The 24,191-nt window shown below is 43.8% G+C and overlaps 1 protein-coding gene across 1 annotated transcript in view; it reads left to right on the top strand.

Annotated features, from left to right (window-relative positions):
• Nucleotides 1-23,792, top strand: part of LOC117496415 (NLR family CARD domain-containing protein 3-like) — a 49,698-nt gene extending 25,906 nt beyond the window's left edge. The window contains exons 2-6 of the mRNA XM_034148077.1: nucleotides 18,004-19,780; nucleotides 19,864-20,037; nucleotides 20,179-20,352; nucleotides 22,666-22,712; nucleotides 23,081-23,792. Of these exons, the coding sequence (XP_034003968.1) occupies nucleotides 18,123-19,780; nucleotides 19,864-20,037; nucleotides 20,179-20,352; nucleotides 22,666-22,712; nucleotides 23,081-23,634 (2,607 nt within the window). The 5' untranslated portion in view covers nucleotides 18,004-18,122 and the 3' untranslated portion in view covers nucleotides 23,635-23,792. The remainder of the gene's footprint in view (nucleotides 1-18,003; nucleotides 19,781-19,863; nucleotides 20,038-20,178; nucleotides 20,353-22,665; nucleotides 22,713-23,080) is intronic.
• The last annotated feature ends 399 nt before the right edge of the window (nucleotides 23,793-24,191 follow it).

Raw genomic sequence — 24,191 nt, 5'->3', positions numbered from 1 at the left:
TTTAAATCATTTTAGGGGGACAATTGTGGAGAGGAGCCTGAAAATGACTCTGCAGCAGGCTGCCTATGAGCACCCAAATTCGGCCTTCTTCACGGAACCACGACCCCTTCTGTGGAGGGTATTCTCGTGCCCCTGGTGAGCACACAATGACCCAGGAAAGAGTCTTCAAAACACAGGTAAAAGTGTGTTAAACAGTGGGGTAACATGTTTGAAATGACAGCACACTGCTGCTTGTTGGCAGGCTGACTCACTTGACTTGTCTCACACACACCCAGGGGGGGAGAAAGAGGACACATTGGAGCACAGAATGACCCAGGAAAGAGTCTTCAAAACACAGGTAAAACTGTGTTAAACAGTGGGGTAACATGTTTGAAATGACAGCACACTGCTGCTTGTTGGCAGCCTGACTCACTTGACTTGTCTCACACACACCCAGGGGGGGAGAAAGAGGACACATTGACCCAGGAAAGAGTCTTCAAAACACAGGTAAAACTGTGTTAAACAGTGGGGTAACATGTTTGAAATGACAGCACACTGCTGCTTGTTGGCAGCCTGACTCACTTGACTTGTCTCACACACACCCAGGGGGGGAGAAAGAGGACACATTGGAGCACAGAATGACCCAGGAAAGAGTCTTCAAAACACAGGTAAAACTGTGTTAAACAGTGGGGTAACATGTTTGAAATGACAGCACACTGCTGCTTGTTGGCAGCCTGACTCACTTGACTTGTCTCACACACACCCAGGGGGGGAGAAAGAGGACACATTGACCCAGGAAAGAGTCTTCAAAACACAGGTAAAACTGTGTTAAACAGTGGGGGTAACATGTTTGAAATGACAGCACACTGCTGCTTGTTGGCAGCCTGACTCACTTGACTTGTCTCACACACACCCAGGGGGGGAGAAAGAGGACACATTGACCCAGGAAAGAGTCTTCAAAACACAGGTAAAACTGTGTTAAACAGTGGGGTAACATGTTTGAAATGACAGCACACTGCTGCTGGTTGGCAGGCTGACTCACTTGACTTGTCTCACACACACCCAGGGGGGGGAGAAAGAGGACACATTGACCCAGGAAAGAGTCTTCAAAACACAGGTAAAACTGTGTTAAACAGTGGGGTAACATGTTTGAAATGACAGCACACTGCTGCTTGTTGGCAGGTAAACATTGTTTAATTGTTTAAGTGTTTTTAAATGTATGGAACAGTGTTTTGTCTCTTTCAAAACTCTCCCGTCATTGGCCGGATACATGGGGACGATTTTATATTCACTATGACCGTTACTATTCCAGTGAGACGAAGTACGTCCGGTGACGGGAGTGATCCCATGTTAATTTTGTCCAAAAACCAGAGCATTCCCTTATCTTAGTAAGATCCCATTTTCAATAAAATTGCGGTCTTACCTTGACTTGAAGATGAAGTCCATGCTATCCTTCTGGACAAAAATCTCTATAACCTTTTTGTAAAAGTCCTCCTTATCTTCTTGTAGTTTCAAAAGTCTATCATAAATCCAATCGATAGATTAACAGGTACGTTTCCCACAGATCTTATTTCGAGCTATTTTCTAAAATCCTATGGAGAAACCTCATTGCTTTTTTTTTCGAGGGAAGCCATGCGCAGCTTACTTCCTGGTTTTAGGACGCGTCACTGCAGCTCTCTCGTCTCCTCTTCACACACCACACTTTTCGCGGCACACGTACTTACAGCCAATCAGCTCTGAATGATGTGAGATGACGTATGGTGGGGATGGCAGCTCAGTACCCCTATGGTCATTATTTTTTTGCCACACACATTAAATAGGAAAATACTCTGAGCATGCGCAGTGTAGTTTTTACAGTCACCGTTCACTTCACAGTGAGAGGGAGGGGCATGATCAGGTTTTGTCCCACATGGCTCTAAACAGCTCAATAGGCACACACTGTGACTGTAGACACACTAATTAGAAGAACACAGACTAAAACAGCAATGTACAGACGAATCAGATGATTAAACATGATCTTAAAATATATTTTAGATATATATATATATATATTTTTTTTTTGCATTTTTTGTAATCATTATTTGTAATACTTTCTGCTGACACTAGGTGGGGCTGTGCCCCTAATGACCAGTCGCCACTGTGTGTTTCATTAGAGGGTCAGTTAGCAGCATCTACTGGAGAGCTAGCAGAACTACACCCCTCTCACACTGACCATTCACCCTCATCTGTGTTTCATTAGAGCAGGGGTGGGGAACCTCCGGCCCCCGGGCCGTATACGGCACGCGAGACCATTTGATACGGCCATCGAGGTAATTTATACGGAGAGCACCGGAACGCCGCTCCTGCACTTAAAACAATGCAGTACCCATAAGGAGCCGTACACATGCTGCAGTTTCTGCGTGGCTGTGTCTTTAGCTGAAAGCCCAGTGGCGATCTGTTCATCTGTCATACTGATCATACAGTCAATAACTTTGTTGTTATTAGCATCTGGTTAGCTAGCTATGCTAACGAATATAAGAAGCTTTTTCTACAACCAGTGAGGTAAAGGCACATCTTTATATGATCATTATAGTATAAAATACTATATGACAGTAAAAAAAAGTTGTTATTAATAAACAAGAATACAGTTTGAAAGAGGAGTGATTTGTAAAATATCCATAAAGAAAAAGAAATCTGCTTACAGTTCTGTTTCATATGGATGTTGAGAGCTGTATCCATAGATCTCCTAATGTTGCTCTCAAAGTGCATCAGATTGATGCTTTTAACTTCAACTTGAAAAAATAAATCTTCCCGGGGGACCATGCCCCCGGACCCCCTAGAGGATGTTAGGTCCCCCCCCCACTTAAATCATGTTCACATGGATAGGAAACTAAATACATTTGCACACACCTTGTGTCCATATCTCTCTGTTTTGGGGTCATGCCACACCGTGCACGTGAATGCATGGTAAGATATCTGGATTAAGAGGTTGCTTGCACAGCATGAAAGAAAGGCCAAATGAATGGGCTGTGATTTTAGTATTTTTAAGCAGAGGTCAATAATTTGTACGGCCCTCGGAGGATGTTGAACATTTTAAAATGGCTCTTGAGAAGAAAAAGGTTCCCCACCCCTGCTTTAGAGGGTCAGTTAGCAGCATCTAGTGGACAGCTAGCAGAACTACACCCCCTCTCACACTGACTGGGCTCAGTCACTCTGAAGTGAATCTTTGCAGTCCTGAGAACAACTCAGTTTAGAAACAGAGTGTTTATCAGCAAAGGCATGTGGGTGAATAAAACAGATATAATGACAGTCAGTGCTGAAGACATAGACCTCACTCTCATATCATACGTTTCTCTTTGTGTACAAGTTCCTCCTGAGTGGATGCAGCACTTCAACCCCCCCCCCCCCCCCCCCCCCCCCCCCCCCCCCCCCCCCATTTCCTCTGACACTCAGAGCGGAAGTACCGAGTTCCTCTTTCACGTGAGTCACATCTGCGACAGTTGGTGTTCAAACTGTTGAATAAAAGGAGATATAAGGGAATAGCAGGCAGAACCAGGACTGAGGAGGACTAGATCAGCAGGGTTTCTGTGGACCTGAAGAGAGCTCAGCAGGTGAGGACCCTCCCACAGGAGTCTGTTACTACAATGAAAGACATTAAGAGCATTAAGAAATAGTGCAGTGGAAACACATTATAAAATAGCATTTCAAAACAGTCATTAAAAAGCAAAGAGAATTAAATAAACATAAAAAAAGCTAATATAGAACAACACAGGTATAAAATACATGAATAACAGTTACAGTGCAGTGTGAGATATGAATAGTTCAATTAACCTGTTAAGCCCCAAGCCTGTTTTTCAGGTCTCAGGCTCGAAAATGACATTTCCAGAACAAATGACCATAAATGAATAATCTTTTTTCTCAAAGTAATGATAAACCTGTGAGTTGGATATAGAAAAGTCAGAATCAATATAGATGTTTTTTATTTTAAAGAAATATTTAACAGATTGTGTCCGTCAAAAAAAAACCATTACTTATAGTGAAAACCACCCTTGGATGATGGGTTAGTAGACTAAAAGCTTTAGGAATCCAAAGTACAACATATAAAAAGTACCCTGTATCAAGATTGATGCAAAACAAGTGACATTTGACCTTTTTAGAGAGGTTTTGCAAAAAAAAAAAACACTTCTGGGGTCATTTGGGTGGAAATGGGCGTATTTGCCGTTTCTCTGGAACCCATTGATCGATTTTGCTGATTGACATCTCTTTTGAACCGTTAGAGCCAATATAATCGAAGGGGAATTTCCACATACACACACACACACCATTGAGAAGTCAGAGCTATGCGCACGCAGTTTGCCCAAAGTGAAACCTATCTTCCGCTCTGAAATCTGAAAACTTAAAACTAGGTTTATTGATGATGGATTATCAGTAATCATTTCAAAGGGACACAGACACATTGGATTAACCTAAGGATTAACCTTCAGCAGCGTTTTTATCGTTTTAATGCCATTGAAGACAACTTTTGATCAGACAACAACAAAGGTAAGACATATTGCCGTGTTGGCTACCTTATGCCACGTGTTTTGATGTCTGTTTTTGTTTCTCATGTCACGAGTTTTGATCATGGAGTGATGATACGGATACCTATCGAATCTGTGTAATCTCACGATGCTAATCGATGGGTTGGATGTGCATTTACGATAAGTAATAAGGGTTTTATACCGTGAGTTCTGTGCTAACGGCGTTAGCATTTTTTCGCTCAGGGCTAATTCAGAGGCTTAGCGTTAGTCTTGTGTTTCTTTTTGCTAAAAATTGTTTATATCATCAGTTAGCTGAGTTTCTTCCCGTTACATGGATATGAAACATTCATAGTTTATTAAATCTTAAGAAGCCCTCAGACGCTGTTGCTTGCAGATGTTGTGGTTTCTCCCCCGCCCGCGGGGGAATGGGTCTTCTGCCTGGATTTAAAAGGACCTGCAGGTTTCTGGGAGTTTGTTCCAGATGTTTGGAGCATAATAACTGAACTTCTCCAGGTTTAGTTCTGGTTCTGGGGACAGAAAGCAGACCAGAAGACCCGGGGGCGGAGCCAGAGTTGCTGGAAGAGGACATGGTCAGTCAAAAAGAATTAGCAGCAGTTATTTTAACCAAAAACACAACTTTGACGAGGCCAGGATATGTTCATCGGTCATACTGATCATACAATAATGACACAAAAATAATGTGATATGAAGCTCAGCTGTGTGTGTGTGTGTGTTCTCTATTGTATAGGCTTTGCCCTCTAAGGCTATCGCTATTGGGTAATCCCACTGCGCATGTGCAGCACTGACAGACTTAATCCACGCCCACCTACGACGTGGGCCCCACCTACGACGTGGGCCCCACCTACGAACTCACTTTCGTATAAATAGGAAGGAGGCCCGACAATCTGCTCCCACTTTTCTTCAGCACTCCGTAGTAGCAGAAGCACTGTCAGGCACAAGCTCTTTTCAGAGCTGCACACTAGAAAGCAAACATTCCTCCTCTAAAAACTTTGTTTCTATTGATAAAATGTGTGAGTGTGAGTCCTGATTGGGATTAGAGCATGCAAACGCGGCTCTCACTCCCCAGTTGTCATGCCCACAGTGTGTCCGTCTCCCTCTGGCCCTCAGACAGCAGAGAGCGGACGCTCTCGCTGCTGCTGCGGCCGAGGATGATTGGCCCGTCCAGGAGTCTTACTCCGTGAACAAATCCCTTGACTTCCTGGATCCGAGTGGCGGGCAAGAGTCGGATGACTCCCTCCCATTCATGGATCACCAGGTGGTTCCCCCATCCTCTCTCTCCTCCGGACGGAGGAGACAGAGATGGGTCCCGGTGTCGGTCCGGCAGACGAACCGGTGGTCCCTCTTTCTGCCTTCACGGCTCTGCCATCGAGTGGCGGAATTCTCCTGGAACTCCCGGAGATCATCTCTAAGGCAGCCGCCTGGCGAGATCTCCCCGTTCCCCCAGCTCAGGAGAGCTCGCCTCCGGATGACATATCCGGGGTGTTCTCCCGGGTACAGAGGGTGACCCGATCTGGCCACGCCGCCTGGCCATTGGGAAGTACCAGGAGGGGGCGGCGGTGTAACCTGGGGCACTGGCTCCGGTGTCTACATACGTTCCCCTCACGAAGTGTTGGAGCAGAACACCTCTGCTACGCGCCGTTCGTTGGATGAGGCTGGATCTCTATTAAATTAAGAAAGGAATTGAAAACACCGGAATCAAAGTTATAACAAATTATCTGAGTTTACTTCTGGTAGGAAACCAAACACATATACAAGTTATACAGAGTACTCGAGTACTCCGGTCTTCAGGTTTGTGATGCGATGCGGATAAAGGTGTCAGGACCATCCAACTCATCAAACAAAAATAAATTGACTTCGGGTTTGTGATGCGATGCGGACACAGATATCAGGACCAACCAACTCACCAAACCAAAAAGCATTTTATACTCAAAAACAACAGTATACATATCCCTATTTTGGGGCGGAGATGTGTTGACTTGTTCCCTCCCCCTTTTATTCGACAGCGAATTAGAGAGCCCCTGGAGAGGAGCTGTGTAAACTGCTCACCTCCCCCAAGTGTTCTTACTGGTTGGATTCACATCTGGTCGGGTTCAATCAGAGTTCTGACCAGAACGTGAGATCCTAAGTTTCACCAGGTCAAAAGTCAACGTTTATCTCCACCCTATCTACACTACATTCCCTTCCCATGGGGTTTTTCACATAAACCATCCCTCCTCCGACATTTTAACTTTAGTGCACCCATATAAAGAGGTCCATAACGACCTTAAAACAACATCTGTATGTGGAGGTGAAGGGGACATGTGTGTGTATAACACAAGATCTCTGGGTCAGTGAGTTTAAAAGTGAGAATAACATTCCTATTCTAAGTGATTATCAAAACCCGTTGTGATTACCTAAAACAGTTCAAACAATACATGTTCACTAAAATACAATTCAAAATAATACATGTTTACTTCAATACAGTGTAGAATCATATCTTTTTACTTCAATCCCTCTTTTGATCTCACCTCACGAGATCAACATATAGCATTTGAAACATTACCACTGTCAATTTTTTTCTTACTGTGTCTGTCCCAACATTTATATAAACCCATCAGAAGTTGGGATATAGAGCACTTTAAACCTTTAGGAACAGTCCACAACAACAACTTCTTATGACAGTGGAGGGAGAATAAAACATGTCTAAAAAGCAAAGTCCTTGTCAGCTGAGTCATAGTACGCTTCCCCCTCCGACGCATAGGCCAACAAGGGCATCTGGTACGAAGGGGGAGGGGCAGCTTTTCCCTCAATGGTGGAACTGATGAGTCTAACACACAATGAGCGGATACAAGGCACACAACAACAACCACATGTCACCAAAATGGCAATAAAAGTAGCCACAGAAATTAGAAAAGACATTATTAAACTTTTCCCTCTTTTGGTAACACATAGTTCTGTAGAATAAAAAATACAAATCCCTTAAATTATGGGATATAAAAATAAAGTTGAAAGTTCCTCCAAAAAATGGATTCTTCAGACAAAGTTCCACACCGGCTATATCAACCTGTTTCAGCGGGAAATGGAGTTCCCTGTGCCGTCTTGGTTTGCCATGTCTTCGTCCCCCCAGCCCGCTGACGGCGGCTTCTGGGGTGCCTGCTAGAGAGATGTGGCCTGATTGTCCTCCCCCGGCCCGCTGATGGCGGCCTCCGGGTCGATGCTGGAGAGATGTCCCGATCCTCCTCCTTCGGCCCGCTGATGGCGGCTTCCGGGTCGACTGCTGGAGAGATGTCCTCCCGATCCTCCTCCTCTGGTCCGCTGATGGCGCCTCCTGGGTCGACTGCCTTGACGAGAGCCAGATCTGTTCTGATGTCGTCTAGGGTCCTCGCGACGAGGGCCAAATCTGTCCTGATGTCGTCTAGGGTCCTCGCGGCTGTTTTTCCCGACCGCACACTGGCTCCAGTGGTACCAGTTGTCTCCCTTTCCATCTAGGCGGACGGCATGGGAGGTCCCCTTCAACCAGACGTAATCTGCTGTGTTGGCCTTGTGTTTCTCAGGTCCCCCTTTGGCGTCAGCAACCTGTGTGGAGAAGTCTCATACCAAGCCCTTAAGTTGCTGGAAATATGGTTTTGAAATCATCTCTTCTACTTCTTTAGTGTTTATTGGCGGCACCAACTAGACTGGAGTGTGGACAAGAGACTATGCAGAAAATAATAAACAAAAAAAAAAAAAAATAAATAAATCAAAATAAAAAATAGAACAAAAATAAAACAAAAAAGGAACAAACTAACAAAACGAAAAATAACCAAAGCTAGATTATTTCAAATGTATCAATTTCTCTTAAAAGCAACAAACAAAACAAAACAAAACAAAAAATCGCCAAAGCTAGTATTTTAAATTGATAAATTTCTCCTAAAAACGTAATAATCTCACATACATATTGTCTGATGTATATCCTATCCTTTTCCCCCTTCTTCTGAAATAGAACGCCGTTAACGGTGTTCTTATTTTCAGAAATATCGAGCCTTATACATTAGTTATTTAATATCAGCTATATATCATATATTATTATTACTTATATATCAGGCATTAAATGTCAGCCTTCTTCCATGATTGACCTCGTTTATATTATCTGACTTATGTTGATACGTGTTCGTTTGTATTTATTTAATATACTGGGCAATTATTGCTTTAATTCTAAATGTTCAATACGTAATTTTTCAGAATGTTGTAGCACTCCCTGTTCGCCACCAGAGGGCAGCAGCTGACCACGAATGAAGTGCCTCTGTCTCTATGTCTGCAACATATGTATCTCCACAGTTCTTTTTACTGGATTTTACACAGATTTGACTTAAAAAATTGCAGTTTTACATATATTCATACGTACAGTCAGGCAAATTTTTATTGTGCGATGTATATTTCAACAGATAGCGTGACTTCCTGAAGCAAGCTTCTACAAACCCCTCACGGCGATTGCGGCTTCAGGCCAGGAGTCAAAACTCAGTCAACAAAATCTCTTTATCGTCACGTTTAATGAGCCTGATTAACCCCACAACAAGAGTTATGATGAGATTCGGTCGTTCCAAATAATTAGTTGGAGGTCGCGTCTCTCTCCTCTTGTATCACCCACCATATAACAATTACAGTAATTTTATACATTTAAAGCACCACGAAAGGTAACCGCATTAATCAATCTTATCATGATCTGCGGGGAATTTAACCCATCTGTTTTTTACACCTTTTGCAGCCTTTAATAGAAGCATTGCAAGCTAACCGTATTAATCAATGTTATTTTGACTTACGGGGAATTTAACCCATACATCTTTTAGAGCGTTGCAGCGTTCGTACTTAGTGAGTGAAGGGCCGGGACTGACCTACCCGCCTCTCTCAAACACTATTTTTGCTCTAGGTCCAGGACTGAATACCCTTCTCTAAGCACTTCCCCAATATCCCCAACTTGGAATATGTATTGTATTTCCCACCGTGACTAAGAACAGTGAGAACGCTGCTGACAACTCTAAAGTTTTAGTATAATCAATCACAGATTTTTGATATTCAAAACAGGTGTCTGCTCACCTTTTGTGTATAGCGCGCTTGATTCAGTTGTCAACAGTGTCTCTTTGTCCTCCCCCTGGACTGGATTCCGTCCCCTGGCTGTCGGTGTCCCTTCCTAGAGACCAGCTCTCATCACGTCGGGCAAGTCACCATTTGTTGGAGCAGAACACCTCTGCTACGCGCCGTTCGTTGGATGAGGCTGGATCTCTATTAAATTAAGAAAGGAATTGAAAACACCGGAATCAAAGTTATAACAAATTATCTGAGTTTACTTCTGGTAGGAAACCAAACACATATACAAGTTATACAGAGTACTCGAGTACTCCGGTCTTCAGGTTTGTGATGCGATGCGGATAAAGGTGTCAGGACCATCCAACTCATCAAACAAAAAGAAATTGACTTCAGGTTTGTGATGCGATGCGGACACAGATATCAGGACCAACCAACTCACCAAACCAAAAAGCATTTTACACTCAAAAACAACAGTATACCTATCCCTATTTTGGGGCGGAGATGTGTTGACTTGTTCCCTCCCCCTTTTATTCGACAGCGAATTAGAGAGCCCCTGGGGAGGAGCTGTGTAAACTGCTCACCTCCCCCAAGTGTTCTTACTGGTTGGATTCACATCTGATCGGGTTCAATCAGAGTTCTGACCAGAACGTGAGATCCTAAGTTTCACCAGGTCAAAAGTCAACGTTTATCTCCACCCTATCTACACTACATTCCCTTCCCATGGGGTTTTTTCACATAAACCATCCCTCCTCCGACATTTTAACTTTAGTGCACCCATATAAAGAGGTCCATAACGACCTTAAAACAACATCTGTATGTGGAGGTGAAGGGGACATGTGTGTGTATAACACAAGATCTCTGGGTCAGTGAGTTTAAAAGTGAGAATAACATTCCTATTCTAAGTGATTATCAAAACCCGTTGTGATTACCTAAAACAGTTCAAACAATACATGTTCACTAAAATACAATTCAAAATAATACATGTTTACTTCAATACAGTGTAGAATCATATCTTTTTACTTCAGAAGGTGGAGGGATTTACGGATGTGGGTTTTCCGACCGTACCTCCTCTAGAGCCGAACCTCACGGTATTCTTTGGGGTTAAGCAGGCCAGCACGGTTGCCGGACGGCGACCCATGTTGGCTAACCCAGAGATCAGTTTATCGCCCGACAGACTGACCGGATGCACATTTGTGCTTTCCAGGCGTCAGCGGCGGCAAACAATATAGCGTTGCTGTCTAACTCCATGGTGAAAATATCTGAGCAGTCCGAAACCATGTCCTCAGTGGAGGCTGAGGAGATTGGTAAGGCGGCTAGCACTGCACTTACCCTGTGCGCGGCAGTCGCAGTCTCGCAGGCGCGGATTGCGACGTGGGCGACGCAGGTCCACCGGTACCTCTGGCTCATGAAAACATTCACATCTGAGTTGAAATCACTAATCACCAATGATGATTAAGCACCAATCTTCAGCAATAAACTTGCAATGTGTTAACAGCAAATGTCAAACGGGTGAATTAAATGTAACAAACAGAAACATGAGCACCAAGTATACTCCCATCGATATGAAAACATCCACATCCGATTTATCACACAACAGGCAGGCTTTTTTTTTGTTAACCTCTTAAGCACGGCGGTCCCCCCATTGGACCCCTCCCACCGTTTTTTTTTCGAGATAATGTCTCAGGGCTTCTTAACATTTATGAAACTATTAATGTGTAGCACCAGATTAACGGGAAGAATCTCAGCTAACTGAAGATATGAACCATTTTTGCCAAAACAAAACACAAGTCTCATAAGAAGGGTCTAAATGACCCCTGAGCGAAAAGATTCTAACGCACTGCGGCACACAATTCAAGATAAAAATACCCTTATTACTTATCGTAGCTGCACATACAATATAGCGGATTAAAGCTGAGACTCCACTGATTATTTAGCTATAGTATCATCATTGAGCGATCCGAACTTGCGACAGGGGAAGCAAACACAGACATCACAACACGTACCTTTACGGAGCTTTTACGGCAGATCGTCTCACCGTAGCTGTCAATTAGGTCAAAAGACGTGTTCAATGGAATTAAAATGAAAAAAAAAAAGTCTACAACTGTTGATCCATAGGTTGATAATGTACCTGTGCCTTTGAAAAAATTATTTATAATCCATAATTCCATTTTTTATGTAAAAATCGGAGCGGAAAAGTTAGCTGCTAATGGTAGCCACCAGAGTGTATGCAGCTTCCGGTTTTGGTAACGCGTCATTCTCACTCCTTATTTGTGAACGTGTTGGTGTGTATATAACTTTCCCTCGATTCCATTGGCTCTAGCGGTTATAAAGAAATTTCATTCATCAAAATCGAGCAAGGGGGGCCAGAGATAGGTCAAATCCACCCAAATGACCCCAGAAGTGGGGTTTTTTGGCTAAATCTCTCTAAAAAGGTAAAATGTCACTTGTTTTGCATCAATCTTGATACAGGGTACTTATTATATGTTGTACTTTGGATTCCTAAAGCTTTTAGTCTACCAACCCATCATCCAAGGGTAGTTTTCACCAGTAGCGTGGCGTGGGGAAAAATTTAGGGGAAGCCCATTTTTTTGGGTTGGGGGGGGGGGGGGGGGTGGTCAATAACGTAACCAGATTAGTGATTACAGCGCCCGGTATCATTTTACACATATTTGTATCACACAGATGCAGGACTTGCACACGCCTGTTATCTAACCGACAGGTCCGCACGCACTCTCCAGCCGAAACTCTCTCGTCTTATTAATTTAAGCATTTTCTTATTAATTTATGCAGACACAACCCCCCCCCCCCCCCAAATGCAATACCAGCCGCTCAATGCAGATTCGGTAATGAATAAAAAAGAAGCATTCATTCACAAAGTAAATCAGGAGACCTTTAAAGTTTTACGTTATCAGTAGGCGTGTATGAAACACATGAATTCAAAAACAATTATGTACAGAAACATTTGCATGTGATAGTCCACCTTCTCTTCCCTTCCCTTTCTAACACACGGCAAGTGCAGCAACAGTCCTCGTCTCTGTAATTGGCTCAGTCCGTAGTCCAAAAGTAACTAAAAAATAGAAACAATCTCATCTATTCAGGTGATCGATTGGATGGCAGTGTCCAATCAAATCGCCAGCCACCAGCTGCCTCTGAAGGGAAGCCAGAGGCGGCTGGCTTCCCTTGGCATGGCCCTGGCCAATCACAGGTTGGCAGGGGCATCACGTGGGCCTCATCTGATTGGTCAATCCCTCAATTTTTTTTCACCAAGGGAAGCCCGATCTGACTGGCCTCCTCTCGCAACAGTGAATGCAATCTACTGTTTCACCATAACATCTAGAGGGGCGCTGTTTGTTTCACTCTTTGTAATAAATACTCAATGAGAGTGGGGGAGAGACGGGCCGGCAGCAACACACAGCAAAGGAGAATTATCGAAACAAAACAAAGTGTTTTTATTTATTTATTTAAATTATAACTACAATCTGAAAAAACAGGGGAAGCCTGGCTTCCCTTGGCCTCCGGGAGAAAACGCCACTGGTTTTCACTATAAGTCAAAAATAATTTTTGGACGGACACTATAATTTACAGTTTTTTACTATGTAAAATCTGAATTTTCTTTAAAATAAAAAACATCTATATTGATTCTGACTTTTCTACATCCAACTCACAGGTTTATCATTACTTTGAGAAAAAAGATTATTAATTTAACCCTTTTAGAAGGGAAGATATGGTCATTTGTTCTGGGAATGTCATTTTCGAGCCTGAGACCTGAAAAACAGGCTCAGGGCTTAAGAGGTTAAAGCATCAATCTGGTGCACTTTGAAAGCAAAATTAAGAGATCTATGGATACATCTCTCAACACCCATATAAAACAGAACTGTAAACAGATTTTATTTTTCTTTATGGATATTTTATAAATCACTCCACTTTTAAACTATTCTTGTTTTACTGTTATATAGTATTTCATACAGAGTTCCCATTAGAATAATTATTTGCCGGTCAAAATGTCCGTTACAGTTTAAATCTTCCGGACAAAAGTAGAAAAGTGCCGGTCAAAGGTCTTCTTTGTTATTTATTGAGCTTTAAAACAAATTGATATGATTCGATATTAAACAAACTAATTATAGTAGATTAATTAACTATTCAAAAGTGTACAGTAACTTACAATAACACGGGAATAATAAACGGAGCGCCCTCCCCCTCTACTGACAGCCCGCCAGTATCATGCAGCTCGCGAATCCAATAATGAGTGACCCGACAGAAAAACTAAAGGTATCTATAACTAGTTTAGGTAGTTTGAGAATTAAAATAGCTACGTGTGATGTTCTAACCTGAAGTGTGTGTTGCTCCGCTCACCGCTGCAGGTGATCATGCAGAGCTGCGTGTCGACTCGTCAGCAGCAGCTGATCTCTCTCTCCCGTCAGATTAGACTTCACTCGCGTTTATGTCCATATCGATCAGATCTAGCTAGTTCTAGCTAATGATATGACTACCTGCTTATTAAAAGACACCTAAACAATAAGCGTCGCTATGCAACGGGGTGAGGCCACAAAGTATAGCGCAGCATTATGCATTTGTTTACATGCCCACCGGAACCCAGAGGCATTACCAACAGATCAACGCACAATCAACCCATGCAGGACATCTCTTTCTCCACATTAAATGTTAGACATTAGAATTGACTATTTTTGTCTGTCACATACTCTTCTTGTCTGTCACATAAGTGGCGCAACTGATTTTGCGCTAAGGGGAAATTATTTTGACCGGACATTTTGACCGGAGAGATTTAGATTTGCCGGTCTTCAGCATATTTTACCGGTCATAGTCCGGTAATTACCGGCTAACGGGAACTCTGATTTCATATCTGTTTTTCATTTATTCTCTTATTTTTTGATAACTATAATGATCATATAAAGGTGTGCCTTTACCTCACTGAGCTGAGGTTATTTGAGCCTCTCAGTCTGTCAGGAGAGAGCTCTCTTCCACCTGGTTGTAGAAAAAGCTCCTTATATCCTTTAGCATAGCTAGCTAACCAGATGCTAATAACAACAATCCCTGGTACCGGTGCATGCTTTCTCTCTCTCGCTCTCTCTCGCTCTCTCTCTCTCTCTCTCTCTCTCTCTCTCTCTCTCTCTCTCTCTCTCTCTCTCTCTCTCTCTCTCTCTCTCTCTCTTGCTCGTTTGCTCACTCACACACAATGCCAAGCTTGAATGACACACAAATAGTTGTACTGCACTGTAGCATATTATTTTTGATGACAGATGGGCAGATCGCCACTGCCTAAAGACACAGCCACGCAAAAACTGCAGAATGTGTATAGCAATTTGTGAAGTGCCAGAGCGGCGTTCCGGTGCGCTCCGGCAGCACTACACCCCTGATCGTTTCACCACAGAGGAAAGCAGCAGAAAGTCGACTGGAGTAAAAGCTAGCAGGGCCTAGAAGTTAGCCTTCTGCGCTGAGTTGCGTGCATGACTTCCTTCTGCAGGTAACGGTGAGACGCGCTCTGGCGGCGGTCTTGTTCAGGATCCAAAAATATAATTTAAATATTTTGCACACTTATTCCACTTATTCCTAGAGTGCCACTGGTTACGGTAGGGTGCCTAGGGTTTCCGACCCCTGATCTAGAATAAGCTACAAACGCTAAACTGCGTACACACATCACAACTCATGACCTTTAATAGAACGTTCAGAAAATGTGTACATTTCTGTTGAATAGCATTAGAAACGGGCAAAAGCAAACAAATACGAACTCTTCCTAGAGGGTAGGTCGGAAATAAAGAAGTATTCAGAGGGAATAACCCCATTTCAAATGTAACTCTAAATCGCAAATTAATAGTCTGTAGCTCAAACGACAAGTTTGTAGGTCAAAAGAGAACAAACCATTTTTTACAATTTACATTCGTCAGCTAAACATTGTCTAAACTGCTCCAAATCTTACATGAGGGTCCAGTCCTGAGGCTACCCAAGCATCAATGCCCAGACTAAGTCCTAGCAACGCCTTTTTAGAGTGGAAAATATAGTAAAGGTGACTGGTGCGCACGCCAACGAGTGCAGGGGGGGTGAGGGCCCGTTCAACGCTGCGTGAAGCTTTGATTCAAGTTTGAATGCATAAAATCAATAAAAATATTGACCATAAAGTTTGAATGCATTGAGCAGGGGTCGGCAACAGGCGGACCGCGGTCCGGATCCGGACCCAGACGCCGACCTATACGGACACGGACCTATAATCAATACATTAATAGGGGATTTCAATTTTGACGGGGCGATTCTATTTTAACCGCTGCCGACGGGGCGAAAGAGACGAGTGAGCGATACAGGGAGAGAAACACAGAAGAAGAGACGAGTGAACGATACAGGGAGAGAAACACAGAAGAAGAGATGAGAGAGCGGCAGAGAGAAGCGGAGAGGAAAGTGAGTAAAGAGAATAATTAGCGATACAGGCAGAGAAGCGGAGAGGAGAGTGAACAGGCGTGTTAGCGGCAGACAGGGAGAGACAAATAATGACACATGGCGCTCTCCAAGAAGAGGAAAGTGAGAACAGAGCTTTTAACCCTGAGTGGACGGACTCATTCATGTTCATCCTGCCCACTGGGAGCACAGAGCCAGTGTGTCTCATTTGTTCATTGACCGTGGCGCTCAAGCAGAATACAAAAATCAAGTAACTGTATTCAGCTCGCGTTATATTTGAAAAACGAGTGATCTGATTACAGTTACTTTCGTAAACCTGAAGTGAATACATTTTGGAATACTTATGGGAATTATTGGTGGAAAAGTTTCCTCATAAAATGTAATAGTCATTACCAGCAGAACTGTGTGCACACTGCACAGCGCTGCAGCGTGTCTGTGAGCGAGAGAGAGATGCAGCGTGTCTGTGAGGCCCCGCACGCAGATCAGAGAGAGAGATCTCTTTTAAAATATATTGAAAGTTAGAAACGGAGATGGTTCGATAAAATGTGCAAGATAACGTTTATGTAGCATTTCTTTATTGTCGAAATGATGACATTTCATAACGGGATCAAATCAAAGTGAATGGCCTGCTGCTGCTGAATGCATGGGGCAAGTGACTGGAAACAGTTTTAAAAGTTATTACGTCGTTTCAGATAATAAATAATAATGATAATTCATTCTATTTAGGGGCGCCTTTCAAAGCACCCAAGGACACCTGACAATTCATAACATATTCTAAGGAAAGGTTTAAGAGAGTACAAAGAATGCAGTCCGGGTGATGTTTTTTATGTGGGGTGCAGATGAGAGGGAGCTGTCCAGAATGACACCAAGATGTTGTGTTTGAGTTGTGCTCTTGATAAGCCATTAAAACAGTCAAATAAGTGTCTCCTGTTCACCAAAACATACCCATCTGTTATGGAAAAATAAAGTATTCCAAAAGTATTCTAAAAGTAATCTGAATACGTTTTTTAAGACACGTAACTGTAACTGTATTCGGATTACTTTCAGAGCCATGTATTCAGTATTCAGTAACCGATTACATTTACAAAGTAACCCTCCCAACCCTGATTAAAAGTGCCAAAACGCCACTATGAGACAAAACACAAAGTGTTTGACCAAACATTCCCTCTCAAGTCAGAACTGAGGTCACAAAAAATAAGCAGTCTCAGAGCCCGAAATGATCAGTCCACCAGGATCAAAATTAAAACTAAATATCGTTCCAGGGCAGGCTAACCGAGGCTAACCAATGAGCACCTGCATGTGTGTATGAGAATGGCCCTGACACCATTTCAGCCCAGATCTAAACTCCTGGCAGGACAAGCTCAAGCTCAATTCTCGCACTGAATTAAAAAGAAGTGAGTGAGGGACTGCAATATAAGAGGGAAAGAAAGAGAAACTTTAAAACTGTTCAATTGTTATGATGTGTAAAGACTGATATTGTTCTATAATCGTCTGAAACTGTTAAGTCGACCAACAGTTCAGAGTAACTTGCTCTCTTGCAGTCTCTGGGTCAGGGCACCAGCTGGGGATACGTTCAGTAGTTAGGCTGGGGCTCCACATGTGCTAGGAGGGGTCAATAGAGTTTTCCATCCACCCTGTCTTATGGATGAAGGGAAAGATTATTACTGTGACCCCCAGGGTGTCTTGTTGATAGTAGGCTATTGCAGGATTATGCAGTATTGGGACAATTACTAAGAGCAATCCACTTCCTGTATAACTGGAGTGAGAGCTGAGTCCACATCCTCAGAGGTCGATCTGCCAGGGTCGTGCCTCGTCTTCCAGCAGCAGGAATAAGAGTCGGTCAGGTGTAGGGCCATGGTTCTCTGGGGACAACAGATTGTTCATTCTGGTTTCGAAAACATTTTTGGAAAGCAACAAGATAGGGCGTCTTGATCAAAGGAAAATAATCTACCGTCTTGTCAAACATTTGTAAAATTAGGAACCAAACTTGTGATGGTTATTTTATGTGGAAAGTATCATTGTCTCAATTGAGGGATTATTTTTTTTCTTCATTCAGAGATTCTCACTCAGTGCCAAGGGAACCTTAAATTCAACCTGAAGAAAAAAATTGAGAAAATCATAGAAACGGGTAATTCAAGACCTCTAAATGAAATCTACACGGAGATCTACATCACCATGGGAGAAACTACAGCTGAAGAACATGAGGTCAGACAGATTGAAACAGCATCCAGGAAACCAGACAGACCAGAAACAACCATCAGACAAGAAGAACTCTTTAAAGCCTCACCTGGAAGAGATGCACCCATCAGAGTGATGACAAAGGGAGTGGCTGGCATCGGGAAAACAGTCTTAACACAGAAGTTCACTCTGGACTGGGCTGAAGGCAAAGCCAACCAGGACATCCAGTTCACATTTCTATTACCTTTCAGAGAGCTGAATAGGCTGAAGAAAAATTACAGCTTGGTGGAACTTGTTCATCACTTCTTCTCTGAAACCAGAGACGCAGGAATCTGCAGGTTTGATCAGTTCCCGGTTGTGTTCATCTTTGACGGTCTGGATGAGTGTCGACTTCCTCTGGACTTCCCCAACACTGACATCCTGACTGATGTCACAGAGTCCACCTCAGTGGATGTGCTGCTGACAAACCTCATCAGGGGGAAGCTGCTTCCCTCCGCTCGCATCTGGATAACCACACGACCTGCAGCAGCCAATCAGATCCCTCCTGAGTGTGCGTACATGGTGACAGAGGTCCGAGGGTTCACTGACCCACAGAAGGAGGAGTACTTCAGGAAGAGATTCAGAGATCAGGATCAGGCCGGCACCATCATCTCCCACATCAAGACCTCACGAAGCCTCCACATCATGTGCCACATCCCAATCTTCTGCTGGATCACTGCTATAGTTCTGGAGAAAGTGTTGAAAACCAGAGAGGGAGGAGAGCTGCCCAAGACCCTGACTGAGATGTACATTCACTTCCTGGTGATTCAGTCCAAAGTGAGGAACGTCAAGTATCATGGAAAAAGGGAGACAGATCCACACTGGAGTCCAGAGACCAGGAAGATGATGGAGGCTCTGGGAAAACTGGCCTTTGAGCAGCTGCAGAAAGGCAACCTGATCTTCTATGAGTCCGACCTGACAGAGTGTGACATCAATATCACAGAAGCCTCAGTGTACTCAGGAGTGTTCACACAGGTCTTTAGAGAGGAGAGCGGACTGTACAAGGACACGGTGTTCTGCTTCGTCCATCTGAGCATTCAGGAGTTTCTGGCTGCTCTTCATGTCCATCTGACCTTCATCAACTCTGGAGTCAACCTGCTGGCAGAAGAACCAACAACCTCCTGGCTGCCTAAAGTCTTCAGAGACAAGCCTCAACTCAAACATCTCTACCGGAGAGCTGTGGAAAAGGCCTTACAGAGTCCAAACGGACACCTGGACTTGTTCCTTCGTTTCCTCCTGGGTCTTTCACTGCAGACCAATCAGAAACTCCTACATGGCCTGCTGACAGAAACAGGAAGTAACTCAGAGATCAACCAGAAAACAGTTGAGTACATCAAGAAGAAGATAAGAAAGAACCCGTCTCCGGAGAGAAGCATCAACCTGTTCCACTGTCTGAATGAACTGAATGATGGTTCTCTAGAGGAGCATATCCAACAGTCCCTGAGTTCAGGAAGTCTCTCTACAGATAAACTGTCTCCTGCTCAGTGGTCAGCTCTGGTCTTCATCTTACTGTCATCAGGAAAACATCTGGACGTCTTTGACCTGAAGAAATACTCTGCTTCAGAGGAAGCTCTTCTGAGGCTGCTGCCAGTGGTCAAAGCCTCCAGGAAAGCTCTGTAAGTGGAGATACAAACAACATTGATCAGTTTTTTTAAATGATAAATAAAATAAATTGTGTTCAATGCTAATCCTTCCCCAGGCTGAGTGGCTGTAACCTGTCAGAGAGAAGCTGTGAAGCTCTGTCCTCAGTCCTCAGCTCCCAGTCCTCTAGTCTGAGAGAGCTGGACCTGAGTAACAACGACCTGCCGGATTCAGGAGTGAAGCGGCTGTGTGCTGGACTGGAGAGTCCTCACTGTGAACTGGAGACTCTCAGGTCAGGATTTTATTTTTAAGCAGTTTAACTTTGAATCCTTTTAACCCAGATTCTGGTTCAAGGTAATAAAGTTCATCAACCTCTGTATGATTTTCCTGCTGCTTTTCAAAACACTGAGTTTACTGTATTCCCTGGTTTCAGTCTCTCAGGCTGTATGGTCACAGAGGAAGGCTGTGTTTCTCTGGCTTCAGCTCTGAGCTCCAACCCCTCCCATCTGAGAGAGCTGGACCTGAGCTACAATCATCCAGGAGACTCAGGAGAGAAGCTGCTGTCTGCTGGACGTGAGGATCCACTCTGGACACTGGACACTCTCAGGTATGGACAGACAGACGCCACCCCGGGAATTTCACCCAGGGAAATATAACAAGTTTTAAATCACTAGAACACACAGGTTCGGTTACTCATGGAACAAGAGACATGTTTCAATTATCAAAAATAGAACAGTTTGTTTTGTACAATAGTAAAAATACAATTTAAAAACAGTCACACAGGGCTATATCCAAAGGGGGAAACTAACAAGGGGGCTGAGGCTTACCAGTGACCGTGACATAACACCAAGATCGTGACAAGGACAAGCCGCGGCCAATAATTATCAAGTTACTCCGATACTCAACTAAAGACGATATTATACGCAAGCCATGGGAAAAACAAGTTTTTTTGAACGGGAGACAGATATATTTCGACCAAGATTACCCACCAGCTATTTTGCAAAAACGTAAAGACTACTCCGAGGCAAAGCGAGTGCTAAGGCAGAGAAATATTCACTTCCAGACCCCTTTCCCTGCTAAACTACGAGTATTTTAGGAGGACGGGGCGAGGCTGTACCAGACTGCTGTGGAAGCATCCTGAGACGTGAAGGACAGAGGACTGCCGTCACCGTGATCACACCGAGAGAGAGGCTGAGCAGCTGTCCGCCTGGGAGACGGTGGGAGGAGAGGAGCGAGGGAGGAATATCAGGGAGAAACTTCCTTCAGGAGACAAGTCCCATCCACCTGAAGACATTAGGAATAAATACCCATTGATATGGCACACAAAATCCATCAAGTATTTGGGCATTAACATCCCTAAAGATCTTTCAAAATTATTCGAATGCAATTTCCTACCTGTACAGCAAGTAATTAAAGGGGACCTGTCATGCAAAATGCACTTTTGTACATCTTTTCTACATGAATATGTGTCCCCGGTGTTCCAGGGAACTCACCAAGTGTCAGAAAACACAACCCTCTCTATTTTCCTCCATACCCAAATCTCTAAAAAAGGGGCTGCAACGGATCTGATAAAAACTGATCCAGATTTGAACACTGTCCTGACGTCAGGACGGTGGCGCTACGGCTATTGGGCCAACTCTCCACCTATCAGGGGAATGTGGGGTTGGGCCACAGCCGGCCATTGCCGCTCGAAAGCGCTGGAGACGCTGTAGTACATATGCCAGGCCTGTAAGTGGCGCTGTAGTCTGCCACAAAAGCAGCGAAGAAGACTTCCCGCGCATGGTTACCATGGTTACCCTTCTGTTTATTCTCCGATGTGGCTTTTTTTCTCCCTCCCCGAGGCAAGCGTTTGCTCCCGCTGCTTTAATTCAATGCAATCCCTCCCCGTCGAGGCAAGCACTGTAATTCTCTCCGGTTAGTCCACCAGCAGATGACAAACACCCACCTCTCCGCCTCTTCCAAGGAACGAGGGGACCGTGCGGCAGAGTTTCAGTTTTTTCGCCGGTCAAGATGTCCGTTAAAGTTGAAATCTTCCAGACAAAATTAGAAAAGTGCCGGTCAAAGGTCTTCTTTGTTATTTATTGAGCTTTAAAACAAATGAATAACGACTCTATATAATAATATAATAAAACACGGAGGACGGAGATCTCCCCCCTCTTCTGACAGCCCAGCAGCTGTTCAGAGCACGCTCCCCTCTCCTGCAGGGGGGCGTGGTCAGCTGCAGCTCACAGAATCCGCCCCCTGCAAAAATAGTGCTGGAAAGAGCAAATGGAGCGAAATGAGGCTGGCTAAAATGCAGGATGTTTGGTATTTTGAAAAAATACCTATATTTATATACTTTATATAGGTATGGCCCTACAATATATTGTTCAAATATAGCATGATAGGTGTCCTTTAAGGAAGATATAGCAAGATGGAACCTAATTCCTTTCTTTAATATTTCTTCAAGAATTGAATCGATTAAAATGATTTATGAATGGGAAAACATTTTATCAAGGTAAAAGACCGAGGGTTCGTCTCAAAACTTTACAACTGGCCAAAGAAGAAGGGGGATGGGGTTTACCCTCTCTCAGAGATTATTGTTTCACAACACAAATAAGAACAATGATATGCTGGAGTAACCCAGCATATGATGCTCAATGGAAACATATAGAACAGAAGGTGTACTCCCATACAGGCAATTATAGCTGACAATAACCTACACAATTTCATAAACATTATTGAAAATCCATGGGTGAAATGTTCTCTTAAAATGTGGAAAACTATTATAAAAGATGGATGGATGGACATCTCAATGGATATTTATAATATGGGAAAGATAACAGCATCTGTCAATCATACATTGGTCAATTTACTCCAACCTGTGAGAAGTGGACTCACTTTGTAAAAAACATCATCCTGACTGTGTTTCTTCCTCCAGGCTGGACCATGGTGGAGAGCAGAGGTTAAAACCAGGTCTGAGGAAGTGTAAGTGTGGATCAGTCAGCTTCTCTCTAAAGACAAAGATGATGGAGGTGCTATTTATTCATTAAAACATGACTGGCATGCATCGCCTTTAAACTCTATAATAATAATAATAATAATACATGACACTTATATAGCGCTATTATAGAAAGGATCACTAACAGAGAGTAAAGCCTTCAGGTGGGTCCAGGGCCGGTTTTTAGCAGATCTTTGCTTTGCTGGTAGCTCTGATATAAAATATGCATAAATAAATGTTAACTAGGTAAAATAAGATATAAATGAACAACAACAATAAAATAAGAATATTAAACTTGGTCAGAACCGGCCCTCGGTGAGTCTGGTGATAAACTGCTGTCTGTGTCTCTCATCAGATTCCTGTGAACTCACCCTGGACTCAAACACAGCATGGAGAAACCTCAAACTGTCTGACAACAACAGGACGGTGACATGTGTGAGAGGAGAGAAGCAGCCATATCCTGATCATCCAGAGAGGTTTGACTACTGGAAACAGCTGATGTGCAGAGAAGCTCTGACTGGTCGCTGTTACTGGGAGGTCGAGTGGAGAAGAGGGGTTTTTATAGCAGTGACTTACAGAGGAATCAGCAGGAAAGGAGACGGAGAGGACTGTTGGTTTGGATACAATGATCAGTCCTGGAGTCTGGAGTGCTCTGGTTATGGTTACTCAGTCAGGCACAATAACACATCAATACGCATCTCCTCCTCCTCCTCCTCCCCCTCCTCCTCCTCTTGTAGAGTAGCAGTGTATCTGGATCATCCTGCTGGCTCTCTCTCCTTCTACAGAGTCTCCTCTGACACACTGACCCACCTCCACACCTTCAGAACCACCTTCACTGATCCTCTCTATGCTGGGTTTGGGTTCTGGTCAGTGTCAGCTGACTCCTCAGTGTCTCTGTGTCCTCTGTAGGAGGAGATCACTTCCTGTCCTGGGTTTAAGGGTTGGTGTTTTAAATCTGGCTCACTGATTATGTCTTTACTGTCGGAAGTGTTTTTATCAGAGAGGCTTTTATTTTGAAGGCTGTGTCCTCAGAGATTCTTTTATTTTGAAGGCTGTGTCCTCAGATACCTCATTCACACCAACGGTGTTTCAGGGCCGGTTCGGAGCTGGAGCTTGAAAAGCACCGGGTTTTCCTGTTCACACCGCAGCGGAGCAGCCTCTTAGCTCCGGAATCCGGTTCGTTTCAAGCACCAAAAAATGGTCCGGCTTGAGCAAAAGCACCGCATACGTCACGCTTACGTCGAGGCGTGGGCAGGGGCGGGATCAACTCCTGAACAACAACAAAAAGCCCGCGTTTTATCCAGTTTGTACAGAACGATGGAGAAACTTAACAAGCAGCAGTGGTCCACTGAAGAGACCAGCTCCCTACTGGGAATCTGGTCTTCCAAAGAGGTACAGAGGAAACTGGAGGGGAGCAAAACCAAAACGAGTAGCGCTTCAACACAATCGGCCATTGTTGTTGTTGT

This window comes from Trematomus bernacchii, unplaced genomic scaffold (genome assembly GCF_902827165.1).
Source record: "Trematomus bernacchii unplaced genomic scaffold, fTreBer1.1, whole genome shotgun sequence".
Taxonomy (NCBI): Eukaryota; Metazoa; Chordata; class Actinopteri; order Perciformes; family Nototheniidae; genus Trematomus; species Trematomus bernacchii.
The sequence above is the reverse complement of the archived record's forward strand: the minus strand, read 5'-3'. Positions and strand labels throughout refer to the sequence as shown.